The sequence below is a fragment of the Urocampus carinirostris genome, chromosome 13, assembly GCF_059441175.1.
Source record: "Urocampus carinirostris isolate Australia breed hairy pipefish chromosome 13, RoL_Ucar_1.0, whole genome shotgun sequence".
NCBI lineage: Eukaryota > Metazoa > Chordata > Actinopteri > Syngnathiformes > Syngnathidae > Urocampus > Urocampus carinirostris.
The window spans coordinates 26579863-26600148 of NC_142361.1; the positions used below are offsets into that span (position 1 = coordinate 26579863).

Below are 20286 nucleotides of genomic sequence, written 5' to 3' on the forward strand. Positions count from 1 at the left end.
GAGCACAGGAAAATTATTCATAATGTTATTTCAAAAGACCGTGCAATCGATACCTATTACCTTTTCTGTGTCCTTCAGCCTTCTTTCGACGCTTGCAGATGGATAAAGGCTGCTGACAAACGCCTGGAGACATATTTTGAGCGATTTATACGCAGATATACTAGAGATAAGGATATGAATTGATTTTTACTCACATATTTAGTTTCACGCCCCAAGGATTTTGTTGATTTTTTCTGGAAATATAACCAAGACAGGAAAAAAATGGAATGGAAATGAAAGAATTGACTAAGCATTGACTATGTTTATCTGCAGGCAAGAGTTTGACTGGGATCAGATGTCAGATTTATGGAGAAATCTGTATAAACGGTTAACATGGCTGGAGACATACATGGCGTTTGTGTTGTAGTTGTATCCCGATTTCAAGAGCGAAGCGGGAGCGATGTCATTAGACGAACAGATTTAGTTTATTCATTTAACTCTTCACATTAAATTAAGGATGATTTCTTCATGTCACTCACCAGATCAGCATTGATCAATTGATATAGATGGACATTTTCTGTTTTTCTTCCTGTTCATTCAGATTTAAGGTTACAATAGGTTTAAAAACAACAGCTTTACGGTACAACTGAGAAAGCAGGGGATTAAAAAGGGCTTATCTTCACCAGAGCTTATCTTGGTTCCATCCGCTTGACTGTCTAGACATTTCTCAATAATATATTGAGGAAACTGAATGATGATAACATAGTGTTAAATCAATAAAATAATCAAATCATATCACCATTGTTAGAGAAATTACTCGTATCCGATTCACCCTACACGCACACTAGACATATTTATGAGGAAAGATAAGGGACGTGTTGCTTAAGATGAAATCAGATATTTTTTCATAGATTTCCTTTTCATCACACCATCTGATTCAACATAATTACACAACTGTGCTTTTTAGCTATTGCTTTCAAAATGGGTTCCATTGCTGCATCCTTTGTGTTTTCAAAGGGGTGCTCGTATGTGAATTGCCAAAAGCAAAGACTAACGCTATATACGGATGGATAAGACTCTGGAAACTACACCTGTGGTATTTGCAACGTGGGGGCAGAAACATGCCCCGGGGAAATAAATTAATACACAATTGGCTCCGCCCGCGTGGTGCCAGTCGCGGCTCATTAACAGATTGGCTTTCTGTCTTTTTAAACTCAGTGCGCTCTCTCTTACTTTGTCAGCCCGTCAACAAACCTCTGCCCTGCAAAACGTGGGTTCTGACTCGGTCCCTTTCCTGTTGATATTTCCAGTCCGGTATTGTTCCCGGGGTTTTTTTTGTCCTGTTTAATATCGGTTTCCAGTTTCGTTCCCGTCTATTTTTTGCCCTGTTTACTATTCTCTCCAGTTTTCGTTCCCGTCTTGTTGGTCCTGTCTATTTTCGATATCCTGTTTCATTATCTATCCTGTCTGTCTGTCCCGTCATGTCCGGTATCGACCCCATCTGTCAGATATCAACTCGGGATATTGGAATCGATCTCGTCGGTCTCTGGCTTCCTGTCTTTCTACACCAGACCACTGTCTAACATGCATGACTCCCTGTTTCCCGTAAAATATAAGGCTTGTGTGAGAACGTCACATGTTTGGGTCCGTATCCTGTTCTGGTTCCTGACACCTACACTGACTATGAATTAGAAATGCGCTAATAATAAATCATTTGCAAACAGAACAACAAAACTCTTTTTAGCGAGTTAGCGTTTATTATTCGTCTGTGTATTAAATGTCTCACAGTGCTTTGCGGTAAAAATATCCCAGATGAGAGAAACTGTATGAGCGCACAGGCAATCGGATTACAGTACGGAAATGCGTATATATACAAAAGTAATGAGTGGACTAACGCAACCATTGCAATCAGGATATTAAAAGTTTGACTTGGACCTTGGTCTGATTATGGTGAGGGTTATTTCAAAAGGCAGTTTTGCAAAAGACCAAGGACGAAAACGAAATCCAGAATTTTCTTGCAAATAGTATGCGACAAGTTTCACGGGATAGGCGTTTATTTGATCCTGGAATGGTGATGGATGCATGCATTGAGTTTAAGCGCGCGGGCATAAAGCATAGACTACAAAAAGCTTTCTCAACCTTTTGATCCATAATGAACAGATGGCTTCAATCAAACTCCGAGTGATTACACAGTCGGTATTCCCTTTGATCGCATTATTGCGTTAGGAAACGTTCCTTCAGACCGACCGCCTTTCCAATTTTTCAAAGTATTTGATCAGTTTATATGTTTTTGCTCAGAATATTCAAATTTGCTACGTGCGTAAACATTTAAAGAGAAAAAGTCTTTTTTGTTGTTGTGGTTAGTGACACGAAAAAGGGGGAAAAGGCTTCCTCAGCCTGATCCTGATTTCCGAAGGTTTTTAGCTGTCGAGGAACGGACGATGGCGGCGCGGCGGATGAGTGGTTAGCGCGTCCGCGGCAAAGTTCTGAGGTCATGGTATCGAATCCTCCTGTGCCTAGTTTGCATGTTCTCCCCGTGCTTGTGTGGGTTTCCTCCAGGCACTACAGTTTCCTCCCACATTCCAAAAAACAGGTTAATTGGCCGGTCCAAATTATCCATAGGTGTGAATGAACGAGTGAGTTGTCTGTCTCTGTGTGCCCTGCGATTGGCTGGCAACCGGTTTATGGGCTCCAGCCCCCCCAGGACCCTACTGAGGATAAGCGGTGCAGATAATGGATGGATGGATGAAACGGCCGATTCAATGTAAAGCAGTAAAATAATTTAAACAGATCTATTTTTCTCCATTTCTCTGCTTGATAAATACATTCTGTTTTTAATATTTGACACTCTTAAAGGAGACTGCATAGGATGCCAGTTCATTATTTAGACTATTATACATCATTGTGGTTTATTTTTTTGATGATTATGCACTCTTTACATCGTTGTTACAATCGGTCAATAATGTTGGTGTTCTTTGATATCCACACACTTTAGGGTTGATCTGCTTTTTGTTATCTGGGAGATTGAATGAATAAAAAGGGTTCAAGGGAGAGCCTTTCAAACCGATTTAGAATCTGGCATTCTGAGGGTTTCTTTACAGTCTTCTCTTGTTCTCCTAAAATTATAAACAAAATAAACGTATCACTACTACTATTATATTCTTCTGCTGAAATTAAATGGCAAAAATTTAAATTCTATTTAAAAAAGAACAGTAATCCGTCCCTTTAACACTGATCCTTCTTCATGGATTATCTTGTGTTCTGTACTCCGATTGGCTTAAAAGTTTCTGAGAGAGTAGGAATCTTTAAAAAATAAAATAAAATAAAAGTTTAACAAATAAAAGTACTGCATAGTATTCCTGTTAGCAAATAGGCCATTTTTTGGTTTTCATTGTATATTAGAGTATTTAATTTTAAAGTAATTGTAGAAATGAAATAAAATAAAGATGTGTACTTCACGGAGTCAACCTATAACAAGATCGTTTTTGGGCGTAACCCCTCAAATAAACTCGCATACAACATACTTATTATGCTAATGAAAAAACATTTTATTAAGGATATGATGATTAGTATTTAAACTAGATTAGAACTTTACATTGCTTGTTGTTAAAAACATGGGCAAAAATCAAGATCTTCAGGACAGACTTTTCTAAAGATCGGTAATCGACAAGAAAATCGTGATGAATACACTCCTAAAAATGGAGAGAAAATTCAAAGAACAAATAATGTGTGCTTGCTCATGAAAATTTCAGGCTGTGAATTTTGACCTGAACTCAACTATCCAAATGTAATTCGTCATCTTGTCCCCTTGTAATGATGCTGATCGTTTTGACTCGTGTTCTGACGAGTAATGAGATCAGTGTGAGGATTTTTAGGTCAAATAAATTTTTGTGAAGTGAACAAAACTGGGTCAATGACATCGAGCGATGATTCAAAGTGTAAAATGTTTAAGTAGGAAAAAATAACTCACTGTACCCGACGTGGATAACTTGGTCGCTGGTTTGCTCTAAAACAAAAACAAAAAAATGAACAATTAACCATGTCACACCACGATACTGATAACAGTAGACCAGAGCCGCCCCAAGGCATAAGAGAACTAGGCCGCTGCTTAGGGCCCAGGGACCACTAGGGGGCCCCAAAGAGCGGCTAACTTTTTTGGTGCCAACTTTGTCCCCGTTGTCACGTTCGTGTGTTTCGAACAACAAAAAAACTTCAACAGAAATACTACAGAAGCACTGCAAAACTAAAAATCACATATAGTGCTTAAAAACAGGGACCTTATACAGTTTTTTGCTTTCGTTCAGAAAAAAAAAATAGTACAGAAATGCTACAAAATTATTACGATGCAAATACTACAGAAATATTAGCCCTAAGTTACTACGAAAACACAACTACAGTAATAATACAAAAATAATAAGGAAATATGACAAAAACAATACTACGAGGATACTACAAAAAATACTAAGATACTGCTTTGGAAGTACATCAAAAAAACATCTACGGAAATATTACAAAAATTCAGCTTCATAATACTATACTACAAAACACTACCAGAAAAACATTATAACAGATATGCTGAAAAACCTAGCTATACTACAATTGTTTACTGGAAATGTGAAAATAATACTACTGTATTTTTACTACAGAAATACTACAGATATATATAACATTTTCTACTAAGGAAATACTACAAAATACAACATAAATAGTACAAAAACACAAAAATGATGGAGTATTACTACAAAAACACCAAAATCATAAAAGTACTGTAATACTACAAAAAAATTACGGACATAAAATTAAAAATCTACTATCGTAAAACAACAAAAATACTACAGAAATACTAAGAATTTACAAATATGGAAAAACTACACAAAAAACTACCACAGAAATAGTACAAAAACTAAACTGGAGTAATATTACCAAAAAAAAAAACGGCTAAACTCAAACAAAAATCCGACTACAGAAATACTAAAAAAACTAGAAAAGTACAACTACTGCAACGCTTGAAAACTAAATATCAAATGAAGTGCTTAAAATAGGGACCTTATATATTATTTGGCTTTAATTGTGGTCGTTTTAAAACCAATTTGATGAGACTACTCTAGTTCAAAAGAACTATACCATGCAAATGTGTGCATGTATACTTTTTCCCAGATGAAAAAAAATGGATCTTTTTCCAAGATTGGCACCTTGACCAAACCTTTTAAACCCGATGCGACCCCCAACTCTGAATTATTGCCTACCCCTGGAGTAGAACATGGAATGAGTTCTCGTAGGTATGCAAATGATCAAGTAATAAGGGCCCTTCAATTTAATTTTGCTTGGGGCCCAATGAAGGCTCGGGCCGGCCCTGCAGTAGACCCCTAGGATACCCCTATTTTGACTGCAATTTTCCCACTATAACACAGGAACCAGACATTTTTTGCATGCTCAAAAACTCTGAGGTGTTTGTGCATATGACGAGTTATGTCTCTAGAAGGCCTGTCTGCTATTGGTTGACATCATATGCGTAAAATGCTGGTCTGCTATTGGTTTAAGTCAGAGCACCATGAAAATGCTTGAAATGCATCATTGGTCTTTCTGTGAATTTCTAATTTTTTTTTGTATTGTCATCCATGATGCAAAATGTTGGGAATCTAAGCTTGCAAGTATTCTAAAAATAATTTGGTCTGAATAAGTTGTTTTTTCAGCAACTCTTTACTGCATTTTCACCACTATATATCAACAACAGATTACTTTGCACACTCAAAATCCTGTAAAAGTCAAATTTTAAGGTGTTAGTGCTTACTTAGAGTTCCATCTCCAAGACATAAGTCTGCAAACCTTGGAGTGCTATTTCTTTGCATCGTCACATCATTAAAATGCCAGTATGGTCTTGGCTGAACTACCTCCCACAATGCCTTCCTTTTCATTCATTTCAGAGTTTCTTGTTCTTTGTAAGAAGTCGGCGATACAAATCTTTATTTTTGTACTCTTTATTCACTATGAGTCTCCCGGCTTGCAGTGATGCTAAAGGTAAAGACTCGAAATAAAGAGTAAAAACACTTTAACTATGAAAATAAAGCTTGCAATTATCAAGAAATACAAAGAGGGCACACAAATCCCTAATTCAGCTAAATTGCATGCCCTTAAACACTCAACAATCTGGACCATGAGACAGCAATTGAAGTGAGGAAAACTTCTAAGGGCATGACAATTCTTGCAAGTGGAAGTTTTCATCTGCCTTAATTCCCCCATTTTTGCATCCACCCACTAACGCCACTGGACCAGCTCAAATAACGATTATCTAATCATATGCACGGATGTTACATATAGGAAGTACTTCCTGTATTCTATGTCTTTTTTCCTCTGGAGTAAGCAGGGGTTTGAAGCAAATTATCAAAGGTTTTTCTCCTTTCTTATACATAAATTTCACTTTGCAATCCACACCTCAGACCAGATCATTATTATATCCTGGTGTTCTACTGTACATGATTGGACTAAACCCACCGGTGGTCGGGAATCGGCCAGAATCTCATCGATGGTCTTATAGAGTTCCTCGGACTGCTGCCGGAGTTCAGCAGGCGATCGCATCTGATACGTAAAAAGTATGTGAAAAGACGCTAAAACGATAATTGAGCTAGCGTCACATCGGCCTCACAAACGGTCACTGATTGGATACCTCGGCGTGGGTGTCCTCATCACCCTTCTCACTTTTGAAGTCGTTCTCCCTTTCCACCTGCTCGTCTATTACCTGTGAATAGAAAAGGAGACCGTCATCAAGGATAATCAAGTGAGTGATTATATGTGAAACTCCCACATCACTCCTGCAGAATTTGCATGCCGTTATCTCCCCGGGGGAGCTCGTAAGTACACTGCTGAGGCATCATGCGGCACATTAGTCAACTGCATAATGAGCTGCTTTGACACGAGTACAGTGCCGGGAAAAAAGTACCTGTTGATCCAGGAGGACGGTGTTTGTAGGAATTGCGGCAAGTGATTTGTAGCTTGACTTAATCTTGTGAGTCTTCAAAAGAGATTGAGAACACGTGTGAATCCATTCAAATGTGAAAATCATCAGATAAAACATGCAATCAGCTGCGCCTGGGGTAGCAATAAATTCAATGAGAATGCAGGTTGTTTGGTCAGATGCCAAAAGTGATCGGCGTTGGATAAATATTCTATGGGCTGCCGGCGGCTGATTATGCTGCTGGAAATGACAGGTTGAGATCTGAATGATAATTGGTTTCTAATGGACACTCAACATAGAATGGATAGAAAAAGGTCTTCACAGGTCTGTTAAAATTGATATTATATCGTTCTATCTATTCTTTCGTCTATTGTTATGTTTATCTTCTATCGATCTATCGTTCTACCTATCTATCCATCTTTCTGTAGTTCTATCTGTTGTTCTATCTTTCTATGTATTGTTTATCTATCTTTTTACGTATTGTTTTATCTATCATTCTATCTATTGTTATAACTATTCTTGTATCTATCTTCTATCTATTGTTATACTCTTGGTCTATCTTTTTATCTACCGTTCTATTATAATACCTATGGGTCTATCGTTCCAACCTTTTGCCTATCGTTCTATGTATTTTTCTGTCTATTGTCCTATCTATTGTCTATCTATCAATCTATCTAGCGTTTTATCTACCTTTCAATGTATTGCTATATCTATCCTCTATCTTTCTATATTTCTATCGCTCTACCTATCATTCTAACTTCCTTTCTGTTCATTGTCCGATCAATTGTTCTATCTATCGTTATATCTACCTTTCTACGTATCTATCGTTCTATCTATTTTTCTACCTATAATTCTATCTATCTTTATATCTATCATTGTATCTATCGCTATAGTTGTTGTTTTAGCTATTGTATCTATGTATTGTTCTATCTATTGTTCCATCTAGAGCACTATATAAATGCAGATCATCATCATCATCTATAGTTATATCTTTCGTTCTAGCTACCGTTCGATTTGTCATTCTATCTATTGTATCTATTGTTGCATCTATTGTTTCATCTATTGCCGTAACTATTAGTCTGTCATTGTATCTATCGTTATATCATTGTATCCATCGTATCGATCTTCCTGTCTGTCTGTCCGCCTATCTGTCACTGATTTCTGTCTATGGATACCAGATATCTATCTCTCTATACCTGTTTTCTATTGCTATATCCCTTCTTTATAACCTTGTCAAAAAATGCTTGAAATTTCCCTTTTACAAGTGGGAAAATATGTCAATACATGAATATTCAGGCCACGATTCAAAGGAAAAGTATGTTTGGCATAAAGACAACTCCGATAGATCAAGACATTTTTTATTGGCACGCCTGTAAAGGAGGAAGCTGGCCTGTGTTGATTTTCTAGCTCAGTGGTTCCCTGAATTTTTTTTATTGGAGTGTTTATCTGGTAAAGTATTTTTTCAAGTAGAGCACTTTTTGGTTAGAAGTATTTAAAAAAACTTAAATTTAGTAACTACACTGGGCTAGACTGGCTTGTTTTGTACATAATTACCCAACTTGTTGGTTTATTCCAAACAAAATGACCCATTCTTTGACAATATAATAAAACTACACAATTTCGGCATGTTTAAACAAGCAAGAAAAAAATTGAGGGGATCGTTTTATACAAAATGACCCAGTTTTTTTGGTGCAATACCAATTTTAGGTGCCTTGAACAAAAAACAAATTTATTGGGTTTTTACAAATGGACTGTTTTTAAATTGTGTTTATTTAAAACAACGTGCTTTTTTTGCAGGACTATTTTTGTTCAAAACAACAATATTGACCTCGTATTTTCTGGGTCCACTCTTGTCATTGTTTTTTTACCTAAATGTTATTAGAATGTAGCCTTTCAAATTGATTCCTTTAACCCAAAATCGGCCTGATATATTAGCATAATTTAAAAATTCTTTGTGACCAATAGTGCACTGAATAATCGCCCCATATATTCCAAGCGTTGGGTAATTTATTTCACTGATATTATCTAATCTCAGTGGACCCTGTTATCATTGGCTGAATTGAATTATCAAATATTAATTTTTACCAAAGCAAACTACTTCATTTGCTGTTGAAATAACTCTTGGAGTGCTTCGCATATATACGGTAATTCGATCTCAAATGATAAGAAAATATTGGAAAAGTGAAGATTGGGGAATGGTGATCAGCCAGAAAATTGTGATAAGTGTAACAATACTTGAAAACGATTTGCACTTGGATTGATTCGACCAAACATTGTGTGTTGTTTTGCAGAAACTCCCCCTACAAAAATAATGTATTTTTGTGTGTTTGTGTGGGATTACCTCATGTGCGGTCCCTTCTCAAGGTTTCTTTATTTTCCTCATGTTGAGGTTTTTGAGTTTTTTCTTCCCCTCATGTAGGTTTCAGATCAGGGGATTGTGTCATAATAGTCTGTGGTTTGCAATTATCTGTGGTCTGTGCTGCCCATTGAGACTCTTTGTGATTAATGGCTATACAAATAAACATGACTTGACTTGACTATCTTTAGAACAGCAACCTGGTAGTAACATAGCAACAACATAATAATAACATGATAAGTTATTTTAGTAATTTCAATTAAAACAATCCAGTTCATGGGCTTCATGGACAAAAAAAACATTCAAGTATTGATAATTATTTTTGCTCAATTAAGAGAGGAGAATGAGAATTTGTTAGTGTATCAAACACATTTATTTATTCATCTTTTTATTGATTTATTGTACAGGAAATTCAACAAACTAAATTCCAATTTATGGGCAAAAAATGTGCATTTTTTAGCTAGCTATCTTTTTGGCTTTGTAACTAGTTATCTTCCTACCGTTTAAGCTATTTGGCAAGCTATCTATCTAGCTCTTTACATTTTGTTTGCATGCTAGCTAGCTAACACTATAGCTTTTGTTCTAGTTATCAAGCTAAATTTTGGCCTTCTCTCTAGCTAATTATCTAGCTTTGTTTTTAGTTTTCTATCTGGCTGTTTGGATGGCGTTTTACTCTTTTATAAAACTATATATCTTCCTTTTAGTTTTCACCCGTTTACCTTCCTAGTTAACTATAAAGCTGCCTATTTAGCCATTTAGCAAGCCATCTAGCTAAGTTGCTATTTCAGAAATATATATCAAACTGGGTGCCCTTTGCGCTAATCAGTAACAAAATTTAGCTATAAGTTTGAAAAAGGTTGGAGACCCCTGGTATAGAAAAACCCAAACAATTAGGTCGTTCTGTGTGAAATGAACCAAAAGAGTCCCATTTATGAAATTAAATGAAATGAAATGATCTGCATTTATAAAGCGCTTTTCAAGTCAATGACCTCCCAAAGCGCTTAACAATGTGCTCCACATTTCCCAATAGCGGCCTTGTATTGCAGCCATGTAAGACGCTAGCCTGCTTATTGGGGGTATTTGGGGTTCAGTGTCTTACCCAAGGACACTTCGACATGTAACACGGACAAGCCAGGATTCGAACTGGGATCCCTTGATCCCAAGACGAGCGCTCTACCTCCTGAGCTACTGCCGCCCCAATGTTTTGACTGGTGCGTGCATGACTGCCTATAAAGTGAGTCAAAGAGTAGCGCGTGTCCTCGAGCGTGTTAACGTATCTACCTTTCTTTTTTTACCCTCCCTGTCACTGCAGTCCGATATTACACTCCCCGGCCTTGGGGAGGGCGTGGAGCGCATGGAGTAGGCAGGGGACGGCGTTAGATCTCGAAACAGAGCCGCCGGAGAAGGAGTTGGCGTGGAAGATCCGATGGGTGAGGCCCACCCTGAAGAAGCCAACGGAGTGTAGCGAGACGTTGTAGAATCTGGTGTTGCGGGGAGGAAGCTTTGTGGTGATTTTAACCTCTCGGTGGAGAGAGGAGGGAGAGGTGAACCTAAAGAGGGATGGCAAGGGGACGGGGATCGCAGACGCTCAGAAAGCCATCGAAGTTTCCACAAGGAAGAATTAGGCGTTTGACTTTTGTCTGTTTGGAGAGTGTCCGCTTTGCTGCTGCGTTCCTCATATGCCACACCGGGCTTCAGCTCTCGAGGCTTGAACACATAATCGTGCCGTAGCGGCACACGTTTGAAGTTGGAGCATAACCTCGGCAGGGGGTCTCTCTCGTTCTGCAACGGCGTGGGCAAGATCCCACGTTCCCACTTTGGCACGCTTCCTGTGCTTATCTCCCCGGAGCACCTTTTTACTGAAGCGGGAGTTCTGCTGTGCTCATTAGGTAGCTCCGGCCGGGGTGCCGTAATATGCCTAATAGGCTCCCCGGGAACAAAGGTTTGACTATCTAAAGATGTCGAGGATGAGAACGGAGAGGAAAACTCCAAGGGGATGGAGGCCACGCTGGTAGCAGCCGAGCACGCGTTGCAGAAAGTGAGGGTCACCGGGTTAACGGGCCAACAGGGGGTGTAAGGCCTTCGGATTGAAGGAGACAGGACGGGAAGGCGACCTTTCCTCAGAATGGCTGTAAGGAGCGAGAGTCTGGTGAGGGGTGGCCTGTGCCGACGAGGTGGAGACTGCGGACAGGACGCCAGGCTGTCGGAGGACGAGAAACAGGATTGAGGGATGTGAACTAGACTGGAGCCTGGTGCAAGGAAGTGCTTCTTGATTCGGACCAGAGTCGGAGAAAAGACGCTGGACTGGACTGAGGAACTGGGAGAAACGGTACGGCTTGGAGAAGTTGGGGAAGCGAAGGATGGGAGTGCGGGCCAGGGGGAAACGGTACGGCTTAGAGAAGTTGGGGAAGCGAAGGATGGGAGTCCGGGCCAAGGCTCTGAGAGGACGGATTCCCTGGAGGAAGCCGGTGTCGGGAACATGGGCGCGAAACCTGAGCCGATCTGGATGCGTCCAGAGGAATCATGACCCCGCTGCTGCAAAAGGGCCTGCCGTTTATCAGCGGTTGTCTCAGCGCTGCTTCGTCTAGGTGTATTTTCGGCTCGGCCACCCAGCGACGTGGAGTCTTGGGAGCAGCTCTCCTTGACTGGTGGCTAACAAGAAAGTTAAGGACATTTTCCTATTTAAATTTGGTTTTCAAACTCAAATATTCTTTTTCTAAAAAACAGGATGACATTTACAGACTTTACATACACACATTGTGCTTGATGAAATAGCAAACTAAAAGCTTCAACCATTTGTGCAAATTTACCCATACCTCAATTGTCTTTGTTCCAGCCTCCGAAGAACCCTTGATGAAGACAATGTCCCGCCCATCCGACATGGTCTCGCCGTTTGTCTTCTTCAAGGAGCAGGGGTGGTTCTGACAGGAGAAAAGCAAACAGATACTGCGAGGGTGAAATGTGAGAGAAGCCTGAAGTGAACTTTAGCTAGCTAGGGGGGAGTGCGTTCAGTGGGAGCCGACCACATGTCCCACATGTATAACTCATACGTACGTATAACTCACATGCACTTGCACATGTCGTGCTGACACGGGGGCTAGGGCGGCCTGAATTATACACTAGTCCAGCCCACCCATTGAGTCAGTCTGACAGCCACACACTTCAAATTTGAGTCTGAATATCTCCCTATTTTATATTTATATTATGCAAAGCACTTACTGCTTACCGTTGCTCCTACAGGGTGCCCATGTCAGACTAATTTAATACCAAATATATGCCACCAGGAACGCTAAGTCTTTAACTATCTTAATCACAGGTTAGAAGCTTTATGTTAAGAGCACATTCCAAACTCAGGTGCTTTACACAAGGAAAGACGCAACGTTTTTAACTGTCAACAAACAGTCATTGGTCCAAGGATGTTCCGCTTGCAAGAATTAATGAAAGAACACATATTTGTAAAGTTAAAGCACATTAAAAGGAAGTGGCAGCAGTAAATAAATAAGAGAAGGCGTAATTCTCTACAATATTTAAAAAAATAGGTAGTGTGAAAATGTTTTGAAAAATTCAATAGTTAAGTGTATAGGCTGGTTTAGTTTATAGTTCAGTTAATAGTTTAGTAAGAATTACTTTTTAGTATAGAGCTTACGGATTTAGTTTACAGATTTACTTTAGAGTTATGTTTGGAGTTAAGTGGCTAAACTCTAAACTCCAGAGTTAAGAGTTCAGTTTTAAGATTAAAATTTCTAGAATAAGTTTAGAGTTGGGTTGAGAGTTTGAGTTTGAACTCTAAAGTCAAGAGTTAAAAGCTCTGTTTTCAGTTTAGAGTTTATAGGTTCAGTTTATAGATATAGTTCAGAGTATAGTTAGGGGTTAAGAGTTTCAACTCTCAACTCGAGATTTAAGAGTTTGGAGTTAAGTTTAGAGTTTTTAAATTTATGTAAAATATTTTGCTCAGAGTTTAGAGCTAAGAGATTAAACTCTGTTTAGTTTCTAGTTTAGAGTTTGGTTTAGTTTATACAGTTAGTTTAGAGTTCATATATTTAGTTTTTGGTTTAGTGCATTTATAGTTTACTTTATAATTCAGTTTTTAGTTGATTTTAAAATGTTGTGCTTCGTGTAGTTTAGTTTTGCCTTGTAACCTGGTCTACTATCAATTTTAGACCTGGTCTTGAATTTTATGAAATAAAGACTTTTGTAAAACCTTAAAATCACTCCTTTTCAATTAACCAAAATAACCATATTCTAAGCTTATGTTTTTTTTTTTAACAAAACTGTAATGTGTCCTATTCAGTTATTTGATCTTGTTCAAAATTTCCACGGGAATACACAGATCTCCTAAGAAAATAAAATTGAAAAAGAGGATTGACACAAATCTGTGTCACTTGTATTTAAAACAGAACATGGTGAAGAAGACTCTCTACTATTACTGACCTTGAGAATAAATTCAATTTTATTTGTATGACCTGCGTAGTAGGAATTGGCAGTGTAAGTGTAAAATAATATATCTTTGTTTAAATGTGGTCTCTGCCCTGAAACGAGTAGTCCTACTCCCTAAATATGAAGAATTCTCATCATTTTCAGCTGGTCAAACCGGTGTATTGCACATTTATCAATGTCAGCAAAACAAAGTTCAAACGTGTCTGGATAAACACTGCGCGTAGTAAAAGGGGGCACACCAAAGGGGACCTCGACATCAAAGCCGTCTGCATCGTATGAGTGTTGGAAGTCAATCTTCCAGTTCCCGAGTTCGAATTGCAAACCTGTTTACCAAAGTCGTCAAGTAAACACTTGTTTGCAGACAGCCAACGGCTTATTATTGATACGCGAGAGCTTTTTATAACCCTCCGTGAAAGGTTAAAGTTCAATATATTGTATACCTGCGCTGGGGGAGGTTGCAAATGTGTTCCGTGTTTGAAATCCCGGTTTACAGAATAGAGACATCGTTCATGAAGTCATTGAATCCCAAAAATGAATTCAAATAAAATTGAATGTATGCAGGGTTGGGTTACTTTAACTTGCTTACTTTCAATTACTTTTGGATTACTCCAATACAAAAGAAACTAAATATGAATAAAAATATGACTCACAACACGTGGTAAGCTTTCTCTCCTGTCTTTGATCTCTTTGATCTCCGGCAAAACTAACATAAAATGCGACAGAAACAAAATGAAAATAAATCCAAACAGCTTACCAACATCATTTTTGCCGTTCCATGTATTCCGTTACTCCCCAAGCCTGCACAAAATTTAGTCATTTTATTCATATTTAGTTTATTTTGTCTTTTATTAGCATATTTGGTATTGGAGTAATCCAAAAGTAATTGAAAGTAATCAAGTTAACTGGAGCTGTACTTGTTTCCCTCTCTTTAATTGTCTTGCTCTGTTTTTTTCTGTATTTCTCTTTTTCCTGTTTCTGTCTGTCTTTGTCTCTTATTGTCTTTTTTCCTCTCTTTTTTGGTGCCTACCTACCTCTTTTTTTCTCTTTATCTTTCTGTCTCTCCTCTTTCTTGTTTGTCTCTCTTTTTTCTATCTTTCATTATATATTTCTCTTTCTTTGTCTTTCTCTTTCTTTCTACCCCTCTGTTTTTCTCTTTTTTCTATCCATCTGTCTCATGTTTTCTCTCTTTCTTTGTCCTTCCCTTCCTTCGTTCATCTCATTTCTTTTTTTTTTATCTCGCTTGTCATCTCTCTCTCTCTTGCTCTCTGTCTTTCTTTCTCCCTTTTCACTCTTTCTTAGGTGACAACATCTAGCTCTTTCTTTACCTCCTTATTTATACTCTTTTCCTCTCCATTTCTCTCTCTTTCTCACTCTGTTTCTCTCTTTTTCTCACTCTTCCTTTTTGTTTTACTCTCTCTCTCTCTCTCTCTCTCTCTACTATCGCTCTTTATTCCTGTATTTTTCCCCTACTCTCTCTTTTTTTCTTTCTCTCTCACACCTCTCCTACGTTCTCTCTCTTCTTTTTATCACTCCCTCTCTCTTTTTCTCCTCCTTTCGCTTTCTGTGTTTCTCTTTAATGTACTAGTCCTATGAGAGTCGTTTTTCCCAGCATGGGGCCCCTGAGCTAAAAAATGGGTTCGACACCCATGTGTTATGTAAAAACGTGTGCTTGCAAGAAGAAAAAGTACATCTTTTTAATCCTGCATTCATGATTACCACAGTAAACATGTAATATGAATAAATATGTAAATTTGTCCCTAAGATGATTTCGGTGGATTAAAGAACAACAAAAAGAAAAATAAAGTCATGTATTTATGTTGATGCTCGAGGGAATAAACCAGTTTTTTCCTTCTTGGCTTCTGCGAGTTGCTGTTATGCCATTTATCATTTTTTTGACAAGGACTCCTTTGCCAACATTAATGCTGAACGGGCTCCTATACATTTATATTTATTAACAACCTGACCTGATACCCAAACGATACAACCCACCATTTATCAAATCATAGAAATGGAGCTTACGAAGCTGGCAATTTTTTGGCCTCAGAAAATAATCCATACGTGATATTTATAGCTCGTGCGAAAAAGGTGAAAAGTGAAGGAGAAAGTGCCTCTGTGAGTATAATTGAGAGTGACTTTATGGAAGAAAATGCATTTTGAATCCTTCTCTGTATTTCTTTCCAATTGTACAGGGTTTCACTGTCTTTAGATTCATTCTTAGCACCGTTCAATCTTCTAAACCTTCACCCGATTGATCTAGATTTGCAAGAGTGAGTAGTTTGGACCTCATGCAGGTTACATTTGGATAAATATAGTGAAAATCTGCAAGTTGCAGGTAGTCTCAGCAAGGGGTGCAGAGCAGGAAGCGATGGGAAGCCCCCTGCTGTGAACATCTTTGAAGTTATATACGGAGCCAGAGAGCCGGTGTTAGAGATCAGAGGTAATCACCTTACCCGCGGCTCCGTTCGCTGTAATATTTAGTGTTAGGGTGCTTGCAAACTTGTCGAGACAGCTGGGGGTTAGTAGCAGTCGTGAGATTTGTTTGGTCGTTTCCTAAGTTGTTGATTGTTCTTCAGTTGTGCAAAGTCTTTGCTGTGGATTACGTGGATGGAGTTACAATAAGGCAGACGGCAGCGATGCGACGATAACCCCTTCTGAGCTGGGGATCGTAAAGTTAAATTACTACTGTACTACTGTAATTAACTAATGTTTTCTAAAAGCCTAGTTCCCAATATAAAAACATTAAAATAATAAAAAAGGTGTTGAATGATTACTATTTTTATGTTATATACAAACGTATGATTGAAAAAACATCATAAATATATATACACATAACCGAACACTGAAATTTGCTTTAATTTGTATATGATGTGACTATAACTGGTACAGTTGAGTTAGGTGGTGGATGCTGAAGGAGAATTAGACGGCAGATTAAAATGTAAAAAATTCCACTTGCGAGTAATGTCATGTCTTTAGAATACTTTATTGCTTTAATCGCTTCCTCAATTTTAACACTGGAGTACTCAAGAACCCTTTTCTTTGCAAAATTTTAACCTGTAGGTTCTCCAGCATTAGTAATAAGACTGATCGTTGATTAAAGCCATACACCTTAGCGTGGGTAACAATTCGTGAGCTTCCTTCTTATTCTTGTTAATTGTTTATTTTTTTGAAAGTTGATTCTTTTTTTAACATTGAACATCTGCGAATGAGACTGCATTGGATGCCAGTTTGTTATTTTGACTTTTATTATGCATTGCTGTTCACTCTTTTGACCATTATAAACTGTTTACGTCATTGTCACAATTGACCAATCGTGTTGCTGTTCTTTAAGGCACATCTGCTATTGTAACCTCAAAGATTTAATGATGATTTCATGATTACTGATGTGACTCTGCTTTGCCCACTCCTTTGGCGCCCGGGTCTTGATTGGCTCCCAGTCAGTATATGAACCCAGTCCTGTCTGTCCCCTTTTGTCAGTCCGTCTGCAAACCTCAGTAAACTCTAGGCAAGCCTCTTTTGACCCTGACTCCCACCTGTCCCGTTTTCTACTCCTGTCTGTCCCCGGTTTTGACCCGTATTTTATCCTGACCATGTCTGCTCTCCTGTCCCGGCTTTCGACCTCTTTTTGTCCCTGACTACGTCTTCTCTCCTATTCTGGCTTACGACTCGCTTCCGACCCCGACCACGTTTTTGCTCTCCTGTCCCGGCTACTGACTTGTTTTCTGCTCCCGACACCGCCATTGCTTGCCACGAAGATCCACTTCCGTGTTCGGAGCACAATCCGAGTATCAGAGCGACCTGCTTCCCGCGTCCAGCAATCACCGGATCGTGGGCGCAACCCTTTCTTTTTCTTCCAATAAAACTTGTGAGAAACGCAATGTAAGTGGGTCCTGTCTCCGTCCTGGTCTCTGACAGATAGATAGATAGATAGATAGATAGATAGATAGATAGATAGATAGATAGATAGATAGATAGATAGATAGATAGATAGATAGATAGATAGATAGATAGATAGATAGATAGATAGATAGATAGATAGATAGATAGATAGATAGATAGATAGATAGATAGATAGATAGATAGATAGATAGATAGATAGATAGATAGATAGATAGATAGATAGATAGATAGATAGATAGATAGATGGATGGATGGATACTGTACTTGAATGTTTGTGTATTTGTATCTTTATCCATCTCTATCCTACCATATCATTTTCCATTATCAAAGGTTTTGAAAAAAGCACCAGGGAGCCACTAGGGAGGGGCCAAAGAGTCATATGTGGCCCCAGAGCTGCTTGTTACCGACCCCCGATGTACATCATCAACAGGTGGGCAGCTTAGAGACATAATGGTCACATGACCCAAACCGTCACACGCAAGAACTCTTTTAAGTTTGAATTTTGTAAGCTTTTAAGCAAAATAATTGTTGTTGATGTTGTATGGTGGGGAAAATGCCGTTGCAAGGGGCCAAAAAAATTTTTTTATTCCACATCGAAACATGAAAAACATCCTAAAGTAGGGACGTAGTAACCTTGGGTCTACTGTAAATAATATAATTATTACTTAATAGGAACTTGCACTCCATGATTACACGTTGAGGGAAGTGGTTTCGAAATCACATCACAAGTACTGTGTTATTTGGTTGTTTTTTGGGGAAACTGTCTAAAAAATATGCATAATCTTCAAACAGGAAAGAGTTGTTTAATTCCATCTCAGTCCTGGGGTGTGTAGAGATTTACATTGTTGAACTACTGCTTGCACCGGTAATGCAGGATGGTCTGCTACAGGGATTATAAAGGATAACCGCCTTTTAAAATGCAGTTATCATCATTCAGTACTTGGCCTATCTTGAACGAAATAGCATTTCCCTGCGTGTCGATATGAATACCCGTTACTTATTAGTGTATGCGGAGAGGAAACTGCATACAGGGAAATGCATTATGTACAGGAATTATAATAAGGGTGGCATTTATAATTTATGGCTACATTTTAGGTAGAGGTGGGTAATATAGGGGGGGGGGGAATCCCTATTCAGTATGATATTTGATTTTTAATAAAATTACCCTTTTTCCAATTATCTTAGTCTGCATAATACCCATAATACTGTGTTATTCTTCTGAGCCAGGGGACACTTTTTTCTATCGAAAAACAATCTCAAAGAACACCCTCCCTCAAATTTGTTTAAAACTTTGTCCCTGGTACTGGTTTCGTGTGTTTTTTAATGGTTTTCTTTTTAATGCTTAAAATATCATGTTTCTTATATTGAGTAAGTGTTAAGTTTTTCTTACAGTTTGTGCCACCACCTGATGTCATCTTCTCCTGGTTAAAAAAAAACCACAGTCACTTTTTGAGTCACTGGGAAAAGTAGCACTAATTTGTGTATGTTATAACATAGACAAGACTGGGTCACCAGTGACTTCCAGGAAAAGCAGGATGACAACCAAGGAAGATTGGTAACGCTGGAAAGACAGATTACATCTAGGAAAGTCCATACCAGTCGCAAGTGGGCACCAACCATTGCTACAGAACAGAACAATAAGCAATACCCCTCAGGGGGATGAGAGACTCAGGAGGACGGATTCAATGGCAATGGCTATGGCACGAATACCAGGGACGAGATGGCGTACCCGGACCACACTAGCGGGGGACTGTGCCACCATGGGAAAATCTACAAAAACGCAAGGGCCTCAAGATATATCGACCCAGGACCATCTGTGGGAAAGGTGAAAACAGATGCAGCGCAAGGTGGAAACACTCAGTGAGACGTAGGAGAACGCCAGTCAGGAAACACCCCACAGTACCAGAGACCTCTACGCATCTGCCGCACCCCTCGACAACAGAGTCCCCTGTCACACAACCCTGGTGGGGGAAGCCGGCTCTGGATTAGGAGGGAGAAGTTTAGCTGGGGACCAGGAGAAGATGAACAGTGACTCCCGGCCCGCCAACTTGAGGGCGTTGTGGTTCAGGGTCGAAGCACCCAGTGACAGTTGAACACCACCTGATGACGTCTTCTCCTGGTTGAAGGCTACAGTCACTTTTTGAGTGACTGGGAAAAGTAGCACTCATTTTTGGATGTTATAACTTAGAAGTTAATATACAAATAGAAGGTATCATCTACTGCAAGAAAAGAAGTCCCTGAGCTGTGCACATTTTTAAAAGTGGAAACGACTCGTCCTCAAAAACGATGTCCTCATTTTTAACTTGTCTTACATGCAGAGTTTAGGTACTTTTCATTAAGAGGTATCGAAAAGACTCCAGATTTAGTGAAAAAATATTTTTGGGCTATTTTATCTTAGTTTTAAACTGTTTCTTTAAGTTTTACTATGTTTTTGCCTTGTTTTTGTAGAAAAATGACAAAAATAATACTCAAAATTTTGGCAAAAAGCTTTTTAAAAAATTTAAATCAACAAAATTGTGTATGAGATGTTCACGTCATTTAATTTATTTATTTTTGCAGTGAAATCTTAAATAGCGTCATCAAGCAAAATGAGTTATTCAATATCCAACCGCAACTCCACTTGACTCAAGTCACATCACACCTTGGATAAATTACAGTTATATTT

General features: G+C 38.6%; 1 protein-coding gene across 1 annotated transcript in view; it reads right to left on the bottom strand.

Moving 5' to 3' along the window:
- The window catches only part of mlip (muscular LMNA-interacting protein), a 39356-nt gene that overhangs the window by 5874 nt on the left and 13196 nt on the right, over positions 1–20286 (bottom strand). Inside the window, exons 3-10 of the mRNA XM_088352011.1 lie at positions 12104–12208; positions 10569–11939; positions 6917–6988; positions 6644–6715; positions 6472–6555; positions 3950–3985; positions 195–233; positions 61–123 (exon numbers count right to left, since the gene is read on the bottom strand). Of these exons, the coding sequence (XP_088208137.1) occupies positions 61–123; positions 195–233; positions 3950–3985; positions 6472–6555; positions 6644–6715; positions 6917–6988; positions 10569–11939; positions 12104–12208 (1842 nt within the window). The remainder of the gene's footprint in view (positions 1–60; positions 124–194; positions 234–3949; positions 3986–6471; positions 6556–6643; positions 6716–6916; positions 6989–10568; positions 11940–12103; positions 12209–20286) is intronic.